This window comes from Centroberyx gerrardi, chromosome 23 (genome assembly GCF_048128805.1).
Source record: "Centroberyx gerrardi isolate f3 chromosome 23, fCenGer3.hap1.cur.20231027, whole genome shotgun sequence".
NCBI classification, from domain to species: Eukaryota; Metazoa; Chordata; class Actinopteri; order Beryciformes; family Berycidae; genus Centroberyx; species Centroberyx gerrardi.
In genome coordinates this window covers 1,970,541-1,990,765 of record NC_136019.1, presented here as the reverse complement: position 1 = coordinate 1,990,765, position 20,225 = coordinate 1,970,541, and the positions used below count along the sequence as shown (strand labels likewise).

Sequence of the window (20,225 nt, the reverse complement as noted above, 5' to 3'; positions counted from 1 at the left end):
AATCATAGTCAATATATATGCAGATGATTTTATCTTTATCATAACTACTTTACAAGAAAAAATCTTAAAGGAACAACACAGCTGTTGGTGATACTTTTTATCCATTTAGTAGTTTAGTAGTTTCATCCATTTTTCTTCTTGGTGGCCAATCTTCTAACTGGCCAATTGTAGACGAGGTGACGTCACCTCCAGATGTTTCCAGCAGCTACAGTGGAGTTTGATATCAGAAAATGTTTCAGGATCTAAAACATCAGTGGTAAATGTCAGGCTTTGCTGTCAGTCCCTCAGAATCAACGAGCGAGGGCTTCTTTCTAGATCCGCCATTTTGCACCAAGAGACGTTCAACAATCATACAGGGAGAAATCCATCGTAGAAGAGGAGAGAAACCAATTTCTCCACCACAGGAGCAGGAGAGAGACCAGAATGCAATGCAGCATCTAGACACAGCAAAGTTACTTACTACATCAAAAAAGGAAAATTACAAAAAACTCCTGGAATGCATCACAGACTGATGAGATATCACAGTGTAAGAGGATCTGAGGGTGGATTTTTCTTTTAAGATGACTGATGACTGCACTTGAAACCCATAATGTGCTTTACCTTCATACCAGCATTGATTTTATAAGAAAAGATGTCACATTTTTTCAAATGATGGAGATCTAATTTTGGAATACATCTCTTATTTCAATATGATTGGAAAGCATTGTATTATTACTTGATTTTTGGTATTTGTGGACGTGACTGATACCAAGTATAAATACTTTAGCACTGTGCGAGGGTGCACAGCACTCTCTAACCACCTAGTTGTTATTCAGGTAATGGTAAAGCATTCGGTAGTAGGCAAGTAGGCTGTTCTTGAAATGGTGGAAAACAGATATTGGTGTAGGGGGAGAAGGAGGAAGAAGTACGGTTGGAGGGAAAGGAGGAGGGTGAGAGGGAGGGGAAGAAGGAGGTTGCTGAACAGAGATGTCAAGATGAGATGATGTTGGATGACTAATGATGTTTGAGTGAGAAACAGTGGTAGTTGGACGGAAAGATGTAAGGTTTGGGGCAGTAGTATTAGTGGTTTGAGGGACAGATGTACCAGTCTGATTAGGGGTAGTACTTGAAGGAATAGTAGTATTTGAAAGAGTAGTGGTGGTTGGAGGAACAGATGAACTAGTTTGAGAGGTCGTAGAAGTTAGTGGGTTAGCAGTAGTTTTTGGACGGGTAGCGGTGGTTGGCACAATAGTATTTGAAGGAATAGTTGAGTTTGGAGTGGCAGTGATGGTCATTAGAGGAGCGGTAGCAGTTTGAGGCATAGTAACTGTTGTTGGCGTAGTGGTTGTTGGAGAAATAATGGCGGAAGTGCTGGTTTTCAGAATAGCAGTTGACCGAGTCATATTTGTGGTTGGGGCAGTAGATGTGGTTGTCGGAGTAGTAGTGGTGGTGGTCACAGAGTGGTGCTCGGAGTTGGAGCAGCGGTAGTTGAAGGAATGCTAGTAGTGGTAGCAGCGGTAGTTTTGGGAATGCTAGAAGTGGTAGCAGTGGTAGTTGAAGGATTCCTAGTAGTGCTAACAGTGGTAGTTGAAGGATTACTAGTATTGGTAGCAGCCGTAGTTGAAGAAATGCTAGTGGTAGCAGTAGTAGTCGAAGGAATGCTAGTACTTATAGCACCAGTAGTTTTGGGAATGCTAGAAGTGGTAGCAGTGGTAGTTGAAGGAATGCTAGTAGTGGTAGCAGTAGTAGTCAAAGGAATGCTAGTAGTGCTAGCAGTAGTAGTCAAAGGAATGCTAGTAGTGGTAGCAGCCGTAGTCAAAGGAATGCTAGTGGTAGCAGTAGTAGTCAAAGGAATGCTAGTGGTAGCAGTAGTAGTCAAAGGAATGCTAGTAGTGCTAGCAGCCGTAGTCAAAGGAATGCTAGTGGTAGCAGTAGTAGTCAAAGGAATGCTAGTAGTGGTAGCAGCGGTAGTTGAAGGAAAGCTAGTACTTATAGCACCAGTAGTTTTGGGAATGCTAGAAGTGGTAGCAGTGGTAGTTGAAGGAATAGTGGTAGCAGCAGTCGTTGATCCAATGGTAGTAGAAGGGACAGATGTGGCAGTGGGAAGGGCAGATGTAGAGGTGGGAGGGGCAGATGTGGAGGCGGGAGGGGCAGATTTGGTTGAAGCAGTGGGAGGGCAATGGCACAGTGGATATTCAGCGATAATCTCTGGGTAAAACTCAGCAACAGTTGAGTCTAGAGGACATTGCGTGTCAGGGAACACCTCAAATTTGGAGCCAGCTGTGCTCATTCTTTCATTGAGTTGTGCCAAGGTCTTGGTCTTAAGATATTTATGGTCACCTTCATCTGGAACATTGTCACCCCAGTGCGCGCTCGCTAGCCACTTGTTCGTCTTGGTGCTGTAGCAGCAGAATGCTGACCAGAGCATGGAGGGGATGTTAACCCTGTTTTTGAGGAAGTTGCCGGCGCTTGGCGTCGCTCCAGTCACCACAAAGCCTTCAGGATTGTTATTTTGGTTGATGCAGTATATCTCCAGGACACATTTGACGCAGCTCTCCATTCTGCTCCAGCTCTTCTTGTTAAAAGTATCTACTTGAGGAACAATGTTGGTCAGGGTGAAGGTAGAGTGTTTATCAGATGTGTTGAACGCGTGAGAACTCGGAAATATGTGCCCCCTATCGAAGCTGCTGTTTCTGTAGTCGATGTCCCCGGCCTGGTGATTGTAGACTCTTTTCTTGTCGACGCGCCTCATGTTTTTGTTGGCTTTTTCATTCTCAAGCTGCAAAGGTTAGAAGGCTAAGTGTTAGTGGCACAGGGAGGGAATCAGTATAATAAAATAAATGTTTTTTTCTGAACAGATTTTGGTGATTCAAAAGTAACTCAAAGTAATCTGATTACAGTACTAAATTGGTGAATTCCAGTGGATCATGTTAATTATTATAATTTGAACCAGGCAATTAGCAATCTCCAATGGATTACATTTTCAGATTAACCTTTCCAACCAGTCAAACAGCACACCCGGGAGAGAATGTCTACTTGCAATTAAATAACTAAAATGACAGTTGATGACATAATTTATTTATTTATGTATTGATTAAGCACTCCAGACCTGACTATATAACCTTAAGGTCAATTATCCTTCAGCCAGAAGACCCAGGTTCAACCCTCATCACAGTGAGCTTGTGACTTCCCTTCAGTTAAATGTTTAGTTTTTGCCATGGTTTTAATCTTGTCTTGTGTCTTTATGTATTTATTTTATCATATTAACAAGCATTTTTAACCAATATTTTAAATACATTTTAAATTTTCTTTTGAATATTTTCCTAATTTTTATGTCCATTTCATATATTTTACTATGTTATACTTTTCTGTAAAGTACCTACTCTTAGATTGCTATAACGCTTATTATTATTAGTAGGCTAGTAGTAGTATTAGTAGTAGTAGTATTAATATGGATGTTGAATTATTAGTGGTATGTATGGATACAATCACAAAAAATACAATATAATGGTTGTTTACTTAATAAATGAAAATCTAGTCAGAGAAAGAAAAAAGTACCTGTGGCTCTATCTTCCAAAGGGTATCGGGTCTGCGTCCTATGCTCCCGGTGAACTTGTAGGCGGAAAACACCGGAATCTTGTTGTCGGTGTCGTAGAGCGTCACAAACCGTCTTGTGTTGTCAAAAGTCTGGCAAATGGGTTTGTAGCGCCTCTGGTCCAGGATGTTCCCGCCCTCCAAAACACCCGGGATACGGGGCGGAGTCTCCTTCAGGAGAAACTCTGCGCACTCCGACATCGACCTCACCACTTCAGTTACCATGGGAACGACGGACACGAGGAGGAGAGCGGCGAGGGACAGGAGAGTCTTCACCGACACCATCGTTAACAGGCTGCGTGTCTTCAGGTCAGAGGGAAACTAAGAGAAAGAGTTAAGGGTAAATTATACTTCTATGCCGTCGTTACGACGTAGGTTTCAAGTTTCAAGTTTCAAATCCTTTATTGTCAAATATGCAGAAACGCAGGGTTGTCTGTACAATGAAATGCTTAGGGCAAGGCTCAGGTCAAACAACGTAAACAATCAAAAGTACAGTATTAAAGAATAAAAACAGACATACAAAATAGGAAATAAAAATATATATGTAAAGACTATATACAGGGCAGGTCAGACAAAGTGTTCACTAAATGTGCAAAAGTAGCGGCGAATGTATCAAAACTCGACTATTGCAGAAAGTAAAACAGTAACATTATAAAGATAGTAGCATATAGGCCTATGACAATTATAAATATATATATATATAGTATCATTAAAAATTACAATTAACATCAATAATAATAATAATAACATCAACAGCATGAGCTGAGGAGGTTTGCAATATACTATTAGTAGGACACCTCATCTCCGAATTAGAAAGATTACCAGATGTCACTGAATTTGTGGTGAGCAATATCCCAGAACACGTAGGCACCCTAGGGACCCACGCCGTCGCTACAGCAGCAATATGACGCGGAAGTATAATTTTCCCTTTATAGTCAACTTAAGTGTGATCACAGCACACGCTTTGGTCTGAGCTCTGAACCAGAGTGGATAAGTCTACTTTCTTGAATTTTTGTATTTGGTTTGTTTACATTCACACTGCCCAATTAGAAATGAAGCAGGGCTTGTAAACAAAAGTCACATGACTCACAAGTAGCTTGTTTATTGGACAGAGTTTTGGTGACCTGTCATCCTGCCAGGTTGGAGATTTTGGGGAAATCAAAACAAATCTGATTCCAGTCCCTGTAACTTTGGCTCAGCATGATGGACTTGTCTGTCTCTTCTTCTGTGTTTTTCATACCAATTAGGAACACGTGAAGAAATAGCTGAATATGATCAGTTGTAAAGTTATGTGTGGGTTGTTTGAGAAATGAGAGTGAGTTGTTGAAGTTGAAGTAGGTTATGGATTAAAACGCATCTAATGAGTAAAATTTTTCAGGAATAAACAAAAGAATGATTATTTTCTAATTGATGCCCATGTATTCTTGGAATTATACAAAGGTTTAACGGGCCCAAGGGTCATGAAATTCACTCAACACATCAAAATCTTGTAAACTTTCAGTCTAAACTGCGGCTGTGCTGGTTTTTAGTTACTGCAGATGTAATAATAATAATAATAATGATAACACTACATTTTATTAAAACTAAATCAAAAGTGCTACAGAGTAAATAATAAGTACATAAAAACAGAAAAAACAACAAAGATCCATTAAAAGCAACAGAAAGGAAAAGATGTGCATTCTTTGAAATTTCAATGACAAAAGTGAATAAAATGAAACATAAATTGGAAATATAATACCAAGAAAAGCTTACGGCCTTATGTACGTTCTTGGTTCTGCCCGTCCTGAAAATCTGCCAGTAGAGATTTGGAGACGGTCGAAGCGTCTTCCTTTTCACACAGCAGTAGAAACCAGAAACAGTCTGACTGTCTTCCTCAATATAAGCAGAGCTAGTGAAGGAGTTCTGAATCTCATTTTCGTCAGCAGAGGAGGGGTGTGTTTTTTATTATGATTAACCAGAGGTGTGACCAAGTCAACTTCACTCGAGTCCCAAGTCAGTCTGAAGTCTTGAGGCACAAGTCCCAAGTCTAAATGTAGATTATCAAGTCAAGTCCAAGTCATTCATGTCAAGTCTCAAGTCTAAATGTAGAACAGCAAGTCAAGTCAGAACAAATCAAGAGTCCAGTATCAATTTAATATCTTAAAGAAAACTAAATATCTAGGACTTTTCAATGCAATATGGTTTTAATTGGATAAAAACTTGGTAAGAGCATCATGAGTTTGATTTCTATAATCAGTTTCAACTTCAATAAATTCAATCATTCCATACAAATTCAGAAAACAGAATTTAAATTCAGTCGTCCGCTGGAACAAATCTCATCACTTTCAATCTGAGTCATTTACACAAACACAAGATCTCAAGTCAAGACTTTAGAAACCTTTTCAAGTCATCAAAGTACAAGTCAGAGTCGAGTCCCAAGTCACCAGAACCCAAGTCAAGTCCAGTCTCAAGTCTTCTCTTCATGCATCAGGTCAAGTCTCAAGCAATTACAGAAAGATGTTCCAAAGTTTAATCTGTTTACATGAACCATTACCCAGAGATTGAGTCTCCCTGTTGCCAAGAATAAACCAGTTAACAGAATATTCCTGTCCACCAGTGGTTCACATTACAGTTTCTGATCTAACAGAGCGGTCGTTACTTGCATTTCATTCTTTAGCAGAGGTGAGGACTCGAGTCACATGACTTGGACTCAAGTCACCGTTTTACTGTAACCAAATTCTCCTCACGTTGTTTCTTTCCATGTTTGGTCCCCTTGGAAGTCTGCGGACTTAGATTCAGATTCAGCTTTAGAGGAAGTTCAGAGAATTATTGTTTCTGAGAATTATTGTTTCTGCGAATTATTCTTTCTGCGAATTATTCTTTCTGCGAATTATTGTTTCTGAGAATTATTGTTTCTGAGAATTATTGTTTCTGAGAATTATTGTTTAGACAAGTGAAACCACATGTATGAGGTGCCCTAGGACATAATCCAAACTTTGGCTTGCACATACTACTTTACCTCTCACATACATGTATTGTGAGATCCTCTCATTTAACCTACTGAAACACTCACTATTGAAATGCTCACACATACACCACTGAAATAAACATACACTACTGAAATTTAACCTCTTAGTAGTGTATATGAGAATTTAAGTAGTATATTTGAGCATATACTATTTCAGTCGTGTTTATGAGAATATTTCAGTGGTGAATGTGAAAGTTCTTACTAGTGTGTGTGTGTGTGTGTGAACATTTTCAATTTCAATAGTATATATGAGAGTGGTTCAGTAGAGAATAATGAGAGGTTTTCAGTAAAGTGTGTGTGAGTGTTTCAGTAGTTTAAATGAGAGGAAAGTGTGGATTATGTCCTATATGGCACTTCATAAAAACTGACACCTGTTACAAAATGATTGATAATACATATTGAGGACATTGAGGACAGGAAAGTATGGAATAGTAGTTAACTTAAGTCTATTGTTTTATTACTAACTTGTCTTGTTATTTTCCTGCATCTGCACCTTGAGCCTGGAGAAACCAGATTTTGTGTCACAGTGTACAGACTAAGTATATTTGGATGTATATATATATGTAGATTTATGCAGCTGAGATGACAATAAAGCGGAACTTTTACAGACGGTTTCTTCTAGATTTAGTTGATACCGTTTTACTGTAACCAAAGTCTCCTCACGTTGTTTCTTTCCATGTTTGGTCCCCTTGGAAGTCCCTCGCCGGCTCCTCTGTCCCATGTTCTTCAACAAAACATATGGAAAATATATACATCTGATATGTCCTGCATCTCTAAAATGAACAGTAACTGTGTGAAAAGTGTGGAAGACAATGGGAAAACGCTGCTATCAAGTTTAAATACATGCAACTACATAATTTATGCAGTTTCAGACATAATGACATTTTACATTGTCAGCTATAGAGCAGTATGACCCCAGCTGACATACAATATATTACATGTCATGTTTCCAGGCCACTATCAACATATATCATATTGAAAACCGAAAAGATTCTGTAAATCCAGTGAGGAAATGAAAGCTCGAGAAAAGTTGGAGCCCTAAGAAATACATTTTAAAATAGAGCTAGTTTCAGTACTACTCAGTGTCACACTCTCTGTCCCATGAATTTCTGAAAAGTGTCATTCACAGAAACTTCTAGTTCCTCTTTTATGTTACGAGCGATTGTTAAAGTCATAACGAGGACACAAAAACACCCGCTACGGTACGAGAAAGCACTGTTAATCAAAAATAACCTTAAACCTGAACCTTTAAGAAGATGTGACTTCAGTATATCAGTGTGTGTGTGTGTGTGTGTGTGTTGCATGCATGGCCAACAGTGTGTGTCCGCATGGTTTTGTAGGTTTTGTATGGTGCAGGAAATTAGCAAAATCGAAAGAGTTCCCATTAACCACAGCCAGGCCGCAGCAGACCAGAAAGAGGGGAAGTGGGCATGTGCAGTGGTTGCTAAGCATTTCTTGGAGGCATGAATAATTTCACTGGTTGAGTTAAACCTCAGTGGGCGGAGCCAAAGAACAGTTTATTGGCAAAGAAGGAATTCTGCAAAAATATAATTCTTTCATCCATTCATGACCATGACATCATGATGTTGAAAGGTCAGCAGCTAGCTAACTAACCTAGATAACTTAGTCTGGCTAGATTGTATTTTTTTGGTTAGTAGCAGAGCATTGGGCTTCATGATATTAGCTTCCTCCTCTCTTACTTGAGCTTACCCTGACCTCTGACCTTTGATTCCCCTATGACAAAGTATCACAGTATTAGGCCTACTATTACTATCATCATGTTTTCACCTGTGTCCGTCCGTCCGTCCGTCTGTTAGCAGGATATCTCAAAAAGTTGGGCACGGATTTGCACAAAACTTGGTATGAAGGTTGCTTATGGACCAAGGAATAACTGAATAACTCTTCATGTCGATTGGCCAAAAGGGGGCGTGGCGGTGGGCGTGGCATATCACCAAAAGGTGCATAACTTCCTTGCGGGGTGTTGTCAGAAATGGAGGAGGTCTGTGCGCTACTGAGCACATTTTCTAGTTATTATTATTATTATTATTATTAGGGGGGTATCCTAACTGGGAGAATTATCTCTTTTGCCAGCCATTTAAATATTACATTACATTGTCTACATAGAAATCAACCAGTCAGGCCTAGAGACGGGTCAATCAGCCAATCAGAGCAGCGGCTCATTTTGCTTTGTGTACCAAGCCCCGAAAACAACCTGTAAATGTCTGGGTGAAGTTGAGAAGCACTGCAATATAAATTATTGAAAATATTTCATATCATTAGAATCTAATGATATTTCACTGGAAACTTTACAGATGTGTTTCATAGACAGCAGGCAGTGACATAAAATTCTTGAGGAGGTGAAACATACCGCCTCTTTAAATGTGGAGGGGAGCACAGTCTCACATCAAGTCATTCTGCTGATTCCTAATTCCCCTGTAAAACACAGAGAGGTGTTCATTTGTTATAACAAAGTATCTTCAGAACAATGTTTTTTTGCATTCAGGCTGCATTTGTAACCGTGTATAACTATATCGCAATTTTAGTTTCCACAATTACGAATCTATCAATGTTGGCATCATCAAAACTGAAGCATTTCATTTCACTCAGACTGCCCACTGCAGTTTGAAATAGTCAAGATGCTGATATGAGATGCCAAAAGAGACGTAAAATAATTCTAAAATCAAGACTATTAATATATTCGTTATCCAGCAAAACTGAAGATTAACCCCAAGCAAATGCTGCTGCATTAAATCACAAATTATCACACTGTCCTTTTGACCAGACTGGAGAAACGAAACAGAGACTGACTTGGCAGAGAGACGCTCGGAGGTCAGATTCAGCTTTAGAGGAAGTTCAGAGAATTATTGTTTCTGAGAATTATTGTTTAGACAAGTGAAACCACATGTATGAGGTGCCGTAGGACATAATCCAAACTTTGGCTTGCACATACTACTTTACCTCTCACATACATGTATTGTGAGATCCTCTCATTTAACCTACTGAAACACTCACTATTGAAATGCTCACACATACACCACTGAAATAAACATACACTACTGAAATTTAACCTCTTAGTAGTGTATATGAGAATTTAAGTAGTATATTTGAGCATATACTATTTCAGTCGCGTTTATGAGAATATTTCAGTGGTGAATGTGAAAGGTCTTACTAGTGTGTGTGTGTGTGTGAACATTTTCAATTTCAATAGTATATATGAGAGTGGTTCAGTAGAGAATAATGAGAGGTTTTCAGTAAAGTGTGTGTGAGTGTTTCAGTAGTTTAAATGAGAGGAAAGTGTGGATTATGTCCTATATGGCACTTCATAAAAACTGACACCTGTTACAAAATGATTGATAACACATATTGAGGACATTGAGGACAGGAAAGTATGGAATAGTAGTTAACTTAAGTCTATTGTTTTATTACTAACTTGTCTTGTTATTTTCCTGCATCTGCACCTTGAGCCTGGAGAAACCAGATTTTGGGTCACAGTGTACAGTCTAAGTATATTTGGATGTATATATATATGTAGATTTATGCAGCTGAGATGACAATAAAGCAGAACTTTTACAGACGGTTTCTTCTAGATTTAGTTGATACTGAAAGTAATTATTCGTCTCCAGAATAGTGTTTTGGAAATGAACTCATGTTAACTCACTTAAACAAGCTTTCCTAACATTTCCAGGCCTGAAAAAAACTTTAACACATTGGTTTCCTGAGTCTCATACACCGCTCTCATGTTTTCCTTTTCCATGTCAACGTGATGAAAAGCAGTATGGCAGCCACATCAAACACACCAGACAAAATCGCCCATCTATCCTTTATATTTTGTGGTTATGAGTACACAGTCTATGTGCAGTGAATGGTGGAAATGCATCAGAACAGATTCACACTACAGCTTAATTTGTCGGACGGACAGAATCAAAACATAAAACTGGAGAAAAGTAATGAGATGTCATGTCATCATTCACAGGAACAATTTCCAGTTACACAGGTAAGTAATTTAGCAGTCTTTCTTTGTCTTTCTCGAGGACCGTTCGACAAGATGTGTTGACGGACACTTGTTGGCTCTTGCGGGGAATCGGACCTGTGACCTTTTGGTTACGGGTCAGTCTCTCACCTCTGCCTGGCATGATGTCCCTCAGGCAGAAGAGGCGGAGAGCAAAGTCCTGCTCCTTTGTCTTTGTCCTTGATGCCTGCCAAGGAGCCTAAGTAATGCTGCATTCGAGAGTTGTTGGAAAGTTGGAAATTTCAACTTCTCTCTGCAAGTCTGAATTTCAAGTAAGAATCTCAGATTTCTCAACCCCGAGTTTTCTGCATCAACATGGAGACAAACTGTAAACGCTACACAGCTTTACTGTTAACATGGTTATGATCCTCAAAATACACTGAGGTTCCATTTTCAGCATCACATGACCTTAAATCGATCAAAACACCTGTCTTGTGAAAGGTTAAACATATAAATTGGAAATGTAAAGTTGCACTTCACATTCTATGCTAACTAGCTAGCTAAGGCTGTGTTCACACATAGCGTGTTTTTTGTTTTTTGTTTGTTTTTCAAAGCTGCCACCATGGTGCACTTTAGCTCTACGTTGTTTTCTAATCGGTGTGAACAGAAAAAAGCTGCATGGAGTCGCAATTTTGCAATTCCGATCTGGACCAAATGGATATGTGCGACAAAATCAGATCCTGAGGTTACCTGACCTACAGGAACGCTCAAATCTTGCCGTGACAATATGTAAATCTGAGACAATTAGCATAATTTTAGTGCAACGGACAACGAGACACAACAGTGGAAAGAAAACCAAATAGCCGACTTGATTGGTGTTTGGGGGAAACGCCTCAATTCTGTCAAAACTCGAAGGTTCATACTGTCACTGAAATGTGTTTGAAACAAGCAGAGAAATGTAGGTACAAAACGGATGTGACGTCTTTTGTTGTTGTTATTCTTCTGTCAGTTCATGTTGGCATCGGATGTGTGTCACATCCTAGAATATAGATCTGACCTGTCATCCCAAAACAATCAGACATGAGCAGCAGTTTGGAATCGAGCGTGAAAGCCTGCAGTGTGAACGCAGCCTTAGTTTGAGCCTCCAGTCCAAACTCTTAGGGTTTTGAACTATTCCAAGTTAGGTAGACGCCTGTAGATCTGACACGACATCTGTGGATCAACAGATGTGATTGGTGGACGAGTGGATTCCGGCGTCTGATTGGTCGGTTCGTATTATGTTCTCCATGTTGTTGTCCCTTCTCTCAAACTAAGAAGTCTTGGCTGATGTCCTCCGTAACACTCTGAGGGTCAGCTGCGACAGAATGACCAGTTACCACGGCAACGACCACGGAGCAGGACTGTGGAGCCGACATGGCTGCCGCCGAAAACCCCGAATCGACCGAAAGCTGTCTTTCCATTGGCTGTGCGGTCGTACGGTGGAAGTAGCCCCGATTTGGTCAGCTGAGGTTAGGGGGGGGCGTCGCCCTCCAGAGCGCTGGAGATCATCAGACAGATCTGAGAGAACGACGGACGCTCCTCTGGTCTCTGGAGAGAGGGGGGGGGGGGGAGAAGGGGGGGAGAGAGAGAGAGAGGGAAATGTGAGAGAGCAGAGAGGGAGAGGGTAAGTCACAGAACACTGTTGTTCACATAGAGAGCAACAAAAGACATTAATAAAGATGTGAGGAACATGAATCTTGCTGTAAATTAACATTCTTGTCAAAACAGAATACGTGTTGTCGCCTTCAGGCAAACAGGAATAATCCTAACTGAAGCTTATTTTACTGCTGTAAGTCTTTCTGGATAAAGAGCTAAGTGCTTAAAATTTAAATGTAATGCTACTAAAACTGCTACTAACACTGCTAAGGCCTACTACTACTACTACTACTACTACTACTACTACTACTGCTACAATTACTACTACTACTGCAACTACTACTACTACTACTACTACTACTACTACTACTACTGCTACAATTACTACTACTACTGCAACTACTACTACTACTACTACTACTACTACTACTACTACTACTGCTACAATTACTACTACTACTGCAACTACTACTACTACTACTACTACTACTGCTACAATTACTACTACTACTGCAACTACTACTACTACTACTACTACTACTACTACTACTACTACTACAATTACTACTACTACTGCTACTACTACTGCTACAATTACTACTACTACTGCTACTACAATTACTACTACTACTGCTACTACTACTACTACTACAATTACTACTACTACTGCTACTACTACTGCTACAATTACTACTACTACTGCTACTGCTACTACTACTACTACTGCTACTACAATTACTACTACTACTGCTACTACTACTGCTGCTACTGCTACTACTACTACTACTACTACTGCTACTACAATTACTACTACTACTGCTACTACTACTACAATTACTACTACTACTGCTACTACTACTACTACTACAATTACTACTACTACTACTACTACTGCTACAATTACTACTACTACTACTACTACTACTGCTACTGCTACTACAATTACTACTACTACTGCTACTGCTACTACAATTACTACTACTACTACTACTACTACTACTGCAACTACTGCTACTACTACTACTGCTTCTTTCACTACAAATACTAACATAATTGTTTCATAGTTTTCTTATAAGTTACAAGGTGCTGTAAAATAAAAGTCATATTTGTTTACTACTTGAACACAAAAAGTGTTGTTGGATAAAACTAGAACACAACAAGTGATGTGTAAGTGAATAAATCTGTACGGCACTTTTTTTAACAAAGTGATGTAAAAGAGAGGAAGGGAGAGGAGGCGTTTTACCTCGCGCCAGCACAGCTGCATGATGTCATAGATGGTGGGCGTGGCCAGTTTGGGCCTGTAGAGCCGGTGGCCCTGGGTGATCAAGGCAACGACCTCGTGGTTTTGACTCTGTTCAAACGGCATGCGGCCCTCTGTGAAGACTTCCCACATCAACACACCTGTGCGCGCACACACACACACACACACACACACACACACACACACACGCACACACGCACACACATGCACACACACACTTTTTTCAGCTCAAAGTCGCTACATATGGTCATGCTGTAGTGAAAGACATCAGTCATATTTAAAATCCTGTGTTTTTATAATAATAATGACAATAATAATATCAATAATAACAATAATAATACGATTTATTCATATAGCACTTGTCTAAAAGCAGTTTGCAAAGTGTAAGTTAATAGATAGTGAATAGTAAAATATGTGTTCAAAAGAAAAAATGGTTAAAAACAAACAACATAAAGTAGACAAAATCCAAAATAACACATGAAACCAAGTCTATATAAGTGTATTTGAGAATCTCTACAAAATAAGACAGATAGTTGCTCCCTCTAGTGGTTCAGATCTGCTTCTGGTAGTTTGGTGTCGTTCTGCTGTCTGTTGCGTAACCCCTCTCCTCTGGACTAACCACAGGCAAACCCTGAGTCACTGAGGACTGAAATCAGGTTCTTCAGGTTCCTCCACACAGGTTTGGTCCCTAAGATGATGAATCAGCTACAATCCCATCATGCTTAGGGTGTGGCGTCCCCTCTGACAGAGTTCAGACACTTGTAGAATGGATGCCAAGCAGCGTCCAACAGCCTCTTAACACGCTACATGTTTGTGTTTTACTTTACCACATTGCTGCATCTCTCAGAATAGGAGGAGGGACAGAGAACAGGCCAAGAAGACCACATTTCCCATAAACCCCCGATGCGTCCTGTGCTAAAGAGGATGCCGGTACTCGTCCTCCTGCCCCGTCCCTGGTGTTTGTTTTGAAGAGCGAGGAGGATGAGAGCCGGTAACAGCGAGCCTACTTTAAGATAAGGCTGGTGTGTTTTTTGATGCATTTCTTACCGTCAACAAATCCTATGAAATAACAAAATCAGCAATGGATTTGATTTGCTAACAAGTCTCGTCCATGTAGTCGGTGCCCAATGCAGCCTCATGTCCCAGCAGCCATAGAACTCCATTGTATTAAAAAAACTATTAAAACTTTTTCGTCAAACAACTTAATAAACTGGCTGTAAACACGTTTTCCATCTCAGGAAAGTAGTTCCATAGCACAGAAAATAGTCCCCGGCGTAATGAAGAATTTGTTCCCATTTGAATTTGATTTGCACAGCCTGACTTTTCATGGTAACAGTTAGCGATTTTTAAAATGTAAACTATGTCTTTGTGAGCTGTATTTAAAGGTTTTTAGCTTCCAATTGGAGCCAGTGACTTCCGGGTTGACGGCTAAAAACGGAACGAGGGAAGTCAGAAAGTAACGGGAGTAGAGTAAACGCATTGTTGATTTTGTTGATTTGTTGATGGTAAGAAATGCATTGAAAAACACCGGCCTTATCCTTTAAGCTAAGTTGAAATTTAGAAGAGTGAAACTGGAATACAGATGTGTTTAATTTGCAAAGTAAAAGCAGTTCCTGTTTTGTGCTGGAAAGCAATCTTCCTGTACATTCATTGTACTTGATGAATGAAATGACTCCGATTCTACGCCTCATATCCATATTAAAGGTGCTAGTTGCAGCATTTTTAACCATCCATATATCATCGTCATATTAATTGTGATACCTTTGTCTAATGACTGTAAACCAATGAGAGCATGGTGGAGTGGATTGGCCCAGTAGTATTGTTACTTCTAGTGTTTCTCCACATTAAGACTACATTTCCCATCAGCCCCGTTGCTCCCTGCCCCCCCCTCCCCCTCCCTGAAGAGGATCAACATGTTGGAAGTGATTTCTCCATCTTCCTTTCCCTCCTTCCACCATCTGCTGCCAGAAACTCTTTCAGCTTTAGCTCCGTTTGCTCTGGAAGAACAGAACCTCTTCCTGTTTTGTGCCGTAAAGCGATCCAGCAGATTTCCCTCAAAATCCGACACACGCACAGAAAATATAATTCAGTAATGCTCCGTGTTTACCGTAGGACCAGACGTCGGACTTGCTGCTGTATTTGCAGAAGTAGAAGACTTCGGGAGGCGACCACTTCACAGGGAACTTAGCGCCTGATGAGCTGGTGTACTGGTTGTCTAACACGTACCTACGTAAAACACACACACACACACACACATACACACACACACACACACACACACACCAAGTGCAGACACACACCACAAACAACCACACACATACACATATTTACATTTAAGGAGGTTTCAAAACTATGGAAGAGGATTAGGGCCACATGTGAAAAATGTATTTGAGTTCTGACTTTAATCTCAGAATTCTGACTTTGAACTCAGAATTCTGACTTTGAACTCAGAATTCTGAGAAAACACTTTAATATCAGAATTCTGATTTTGAACTCAGAATTCTGACTTTGAACTCAGAATTCTGAGAAAACACTTTAATATCAGAATTCTGATTTTGAACTCAGAATTCTGAGAAAACACTTTAATATCAGAATTCTGATTTTGAACTCAGAATTCTGACTTTGAACTCAGAATTCTGAGAAAACACTTTAATATCAGAATTCTGATTTTGAACTCAGAATTCTGACTTTGAACTCAGAATTCTGAGAAAACACTTTAATATCAGAATTCTGATTTTGAACTCAGAATTCTGACTTTGAACTCAGAATTCTGAGAAAACACTTTAATCTCAGAATTCTGATTTTGAACTCAGAATTCTGACTTTGAACTCAGAATTCTGAGAAAACACTTTGAACTCAGAATTCTGACTTTAATCTCAGAATTCTGACTTTAATCTCAGAATTCTGACTTTGAACTCAGAATTCTGAGAAAACACTTTAATCTCAGAATTCTGACTTTGAACTCAGAATTCTGATTTTAATCTCAGAATTCTGACTTTAAACTTAGAACTCAAATACACATTTCACACGTGGCCCCAATCCTCTTCCATACAAAGCATTACAGTTTGCATTTTGGGAAAAAAAAGAAAAGATTGAGTGATCGTCCCGTAACAGAAAGGTCACAGGTTCAATACCCAGGTGTGAACTCTCTACCCGCTCCTTCATGTTTAGTCACTCTGGATGAGGAAAGTGTGTGTGAGCCCAGTGTGTACCTGGCCATGCCGAAGTCTGACACCTTCACCACCAGAGCATCATTCACCAAACAGTTTCTGGCCGCCTGCAGGGAGGAGGGAGGAGGGAGGGGAGAGAAAGAAAGGCACAAAGGAAGGAGAGAGAGAAGGAAGGAGGAGAAAGAAAGGCACAAAGGAAGGAGGGAAGGAAGGAGGAGAAAGAATGGCAAAAAGGAAGGAAGAGAAAGAAAGGCACAAAGGAAGGAGGGAGGGAAGAGAAAGAAAGGCACAAAGGACGGAGGGAAGGAAGGAAGGAGGAGAAAGAAAGGCACAAATTAAGGAGGGAGGGAAGAGAAAGAAAGGCAAAAACGAAGGAGGGAAGGAAGGAAAGATGAAGAGACAGAGAAGGAAGACAAGGTGCGATGAAGGAAATAAGGAAGGAACAGGGGGAGGTGGAGGGAGGGAAGGTAGCAAAGACAGAAATATGGGAAGAAATTATTGTGGAAGGAGGGAGGGAGAGAAGGAAGGAAGGAGGGAGGAGAAAGATAGAAAGAGAAAGAAAGAAAAATTGTGTCATTTAGGGTTCAATCGAAGGCCGATACTGATATTTTTAGGCTGAAGTCTTTTTCTATTTTGTCTGAAAAAACAAACCTGGAAGATAAACATTAAACAAGCAGCTTAACAAGCTAATTAGACGAACTTCATTCAAACAAATATTAGGTTAGTCTGGCTAATCTTAATCTTAAAAGTTTTCTTACTGTTGACTGAAACCAAATAAAATGTTTCGCCTTGTTGAGAAGGTTAAAGTTCACCATTGCGTCAGAACTCAGAAACTAGCAAAATTTTTCGACTTCATTATATGATTTTCATGTGAAACCTTAGCCTGTAAATTAGTAAGTAAGTAAGTAAACAAAGTACAGTATGGTGCAGTAAAGTACAGTGCAGATAACTGTAGCTCAAGCATTAGTTCCTATATTATTCCTAATCATAAGATTGTACTACGAAGTAGTTTATTATTGTGAGAATTCAGGTTAGCAGATGTTTGGGGGATCGGTGTTGTTGTGAACAGCCTATCCAGCATGTTACTGTTCTGATGCTACGAGCTGCAGCTAATGGAAAATGTAAAGTATGGAGTTGTAAGTTTTGATATTTTAGTCAAAGTGGAGTGACATTCTTGGTGTAGTTGTTAAATCCGCTGGCTAACCATGGATGTAGAGGGCCGGATACGATAGTCACTAGTGATTGGTTCAGATACGTCGGTCGCTAGTGATCGGTTCAGATACGTAAGTCGCTAGTGATCGGTTCAGATAAGTCGGTCGCTAGTGATCGGTTCAGATAAGTCGGTCGCTAGTGATCGGTTCAGATACGTCGGTCACTAGTGATCGGTTCAGATACGTAAGTCGCTAGTGATCGGTTCAGATACGTAAGTCGCTAGTGATCGGTTCAGATAAGTCGGTCGCTAGTGATCGGTTCAGATAAGTCGGTCACTAGTGATCGGTTCAGATACGTCGGTCACTAGTGATCAGTTCAGATACGTCAGTCACTAGTGATCGGTTCGGGGGAAAATCAACCCCCCCACACAGAAAACGGCTAACGAGGAGGAAATCTCAGGCTGAATAATGGAGCGGGAACCAGATGGACGTTCAGTCTGAAGATCAGGTTAGTGAAATCTAGGAAATTCGGTCTAGAAAAATCCAGAAATTCTGAATCTAGTAGGAAATTCGTTTTTTTTCTGATGTAGCTGCACAATGAGTCGGCAAAGACGCGGAAGCCGGTCCGGACGGGACGAGCGGACGCACCAGGTCTCTGTGGATGAAGCCGTTGCTCTCCAGGTGCTCCATGCCCTCGCTGACGTCCTGGCAGACGCTCAGCAGGGCGCCCAGGGTGAGGCCGCCCCGCCGCTGCCGCAGGAAGTTCAGCAGGCAGCCGAGCTCCATGAACTCTGTGACGATGTAGATGGGCCGCTGCTGGCTGCACACTCCGTACAGCTGCACCAGCTTGGGGTGGGACAGTCTCCTGGGGCAAAACACACACACACACACACACACACACACAATTACATCCAGGAATGTACAGACAGGTAGAGGAACTCACATTTTAAAGGGGCAGTAAGTAAGATTTTTACTGTCCGATAGCACAAACAGACCATAATATATCTGTGGGGTTGATAGGGTTGTTGATCAATACCAATGACTCTTGTCCAAATATTCTTACCTCCCTCCCTCGTTCATTCCTTACATCATAATATAATAATAACTTTATTTATAAAGCATCTTTCATACAAATGTGACTCAAAGTGCTTTACAGAGTAAAGACAGACAAACAATAAGAACAAAGAAAATAAAAACAAGGAGAATAAAAAAGTAGTGTTAATTAAAAGCAAGATTAAAAAGGTATGTTTTTAAGTGTCTTTTAAAAATGTCCACTGAGCCAGCCTCTCTGATGTCCAGTGGCAGGACGTTCCATAGCCTAGGGGCGGACACACTCCCATTTTCTTTGTGGCAGCCTTTGGGACATTTAGAAGGAGCGCTGCAGATGACCTAAGGGTACGTGGGGGCAGGGGTTAAAGTGGGATTTGGCAGGTGGGGGAACGCTGTTTCCAGGGAAGGGTGGGGTGGGTAAGATACATAATTGGTGGGGGGGGCCGTAATTTAAAACAAATTTCCTGCATTTCTACACCACCTAACCTCTTGGATTAAGTCAAGAAACAGCAACCCTGTATAATGTTAACCAAAAATGTAAAATTATGTTATATTGCTAGATTTCAGCTTCATGATTTTGCATAGGCATACTAACCTAAAAACTATTATTGGGAATCGCGAAAAAGTTTCAGAGCAACAGACACAGAGCATCCCCGTAACCATAGTAACTCAATCGATTCTAAAAGACACAGGGAGCCAGTGTAACTCACGTAAAACAGGTGTAATGTGTTCTCTCAATTTTGTCCTAGTTAGGACCCTGGCAGCAGCATTTTGTATGGTCTTCCTGCTTTTGGAAGGCCGGTATAAAGAGCATTAGAAGAGTCCAGCTGGTTTCTCTGTGTCTTGTTGTGTTAAAAAAAGGTCTCACCTTAGCTATGTTGCGTAAATGAAAGAAAGAAGTTTTGGTCAACGAATTAAAATGAGCTAAAAAATTAAGATCAGAATCTGTGAAGTCAGGGTCCTGAAGTTTGAGCAGATAAGACCCCTCCCCCTCCTGGATTTGGGGCCAACTATGAGAATTTCCGTCTTGTCTTTGTTTAACTGTAAGAAATTATTGATCATCCATTCATTGATTGCAGACAAACAGTCAGTTAGGGTTGAGGTAGCACTTGGGCCCTCCGGCTTCACAGATATATACAACTGGGTATCGTCAGCATAGCTATGAAAATTTATACCATGCTGATGAATAATATTATATAAATATATAAAACAACAATGGCCCTAGTACACTGCCTTGGGCTACACCATAAGCAATGGTAACAGTTTCCGCCCTCTCTCTCTCTCTCCTTCCTCTCCACCCCTCCATCCCTCCCTCTTTTCTCTTTCCTACCTCCTTCCTTACATCATGACCTCGGTCTCTTTCTACATGGCTCCCTCTCGTTCCTTTCTCTCCCACTCCTCTTTTCTCCTACCTCCCTCTCTCATCCTT

The 20,225-nt window shown here is 40.5% G+C and overlaps 2 protein-coding genes across 2 annotated transcripts in view; both read right to left on the bottom strand.

Moving 5' to 3' along the window:
- Positions 1-1,188: 1,188 nt before the first annotated feature.
- LOC139909233 (uncharacterized) lies at positions 1,189-5,443 on the bottom strand. Its single transcript, XM_078281790.1, has 4 exons — positions 5,338-5,443; positions 3,538-3,894; positions 1,969-2,758; positions 1,189-1,445 (listed from the first exon to the last, which is right to left on the bottom strand). Exons 2-4 carry the CDS (start codon positions 3,856-3,858, stop codon positions 1,189-1,191), a joined length of 1,368 nt encoding a protein of 455 aa, XP_078137916.1. The 5' UTR covers positions 3,859-3,894; positions 5,338-5,443.
- A 4,763-nt stretch (positions 5,444-10,206) lies between these two features.
- Positions 10,207-20,225, bottom strand: part of LOC139928260 (tyrosine-protein kinase Tec-like) — a 22,673-nt gene continuing 12,654 nt past the window's right edge. The window contains 5 exon segments of the mRNA XM_078291598.1: positions 10,207-12,116; positions 13,408-13,565; positions 15,533-15,651; positions 16,638-16,702; positions 18,395-18,611. Of these exon segments, the coding sequence (XP_078147724.1) occupies positions 12,039-12,116; positions 13,408-13,565; positions 15,533-15,651; positions 16,638-16,702; positions 18,395-18,611 (637 nt within the window). The 3' untranslated portion in view covers positions 10,207-12,038.

Bases quoted from the DNA above. Each gene is read 5' to 3' on its own strand.
- LOC139909233 (XM_078281790.1), bottom strand. From the start codon at position 3,858: ATGGTGTCGGTGAAGACTCTCCTGTCCCTCGCCGCTCTCCTCCTCGTG. The intron at 2,759-3,537 runs GTACTTTTTTCT...TAACCTTTGCAG, and splicing joins TTTGGAAGATAGAGCCACAG to CTTGAGAATGAAAAAGCCAA. The intron at 1,446-1,968 runs GTACTAGCTTTC...TCCAACTCCGAG, and splicing joins CAAAACTACTGGTGCTATAA to CACCACTCTGTGACCACCAC.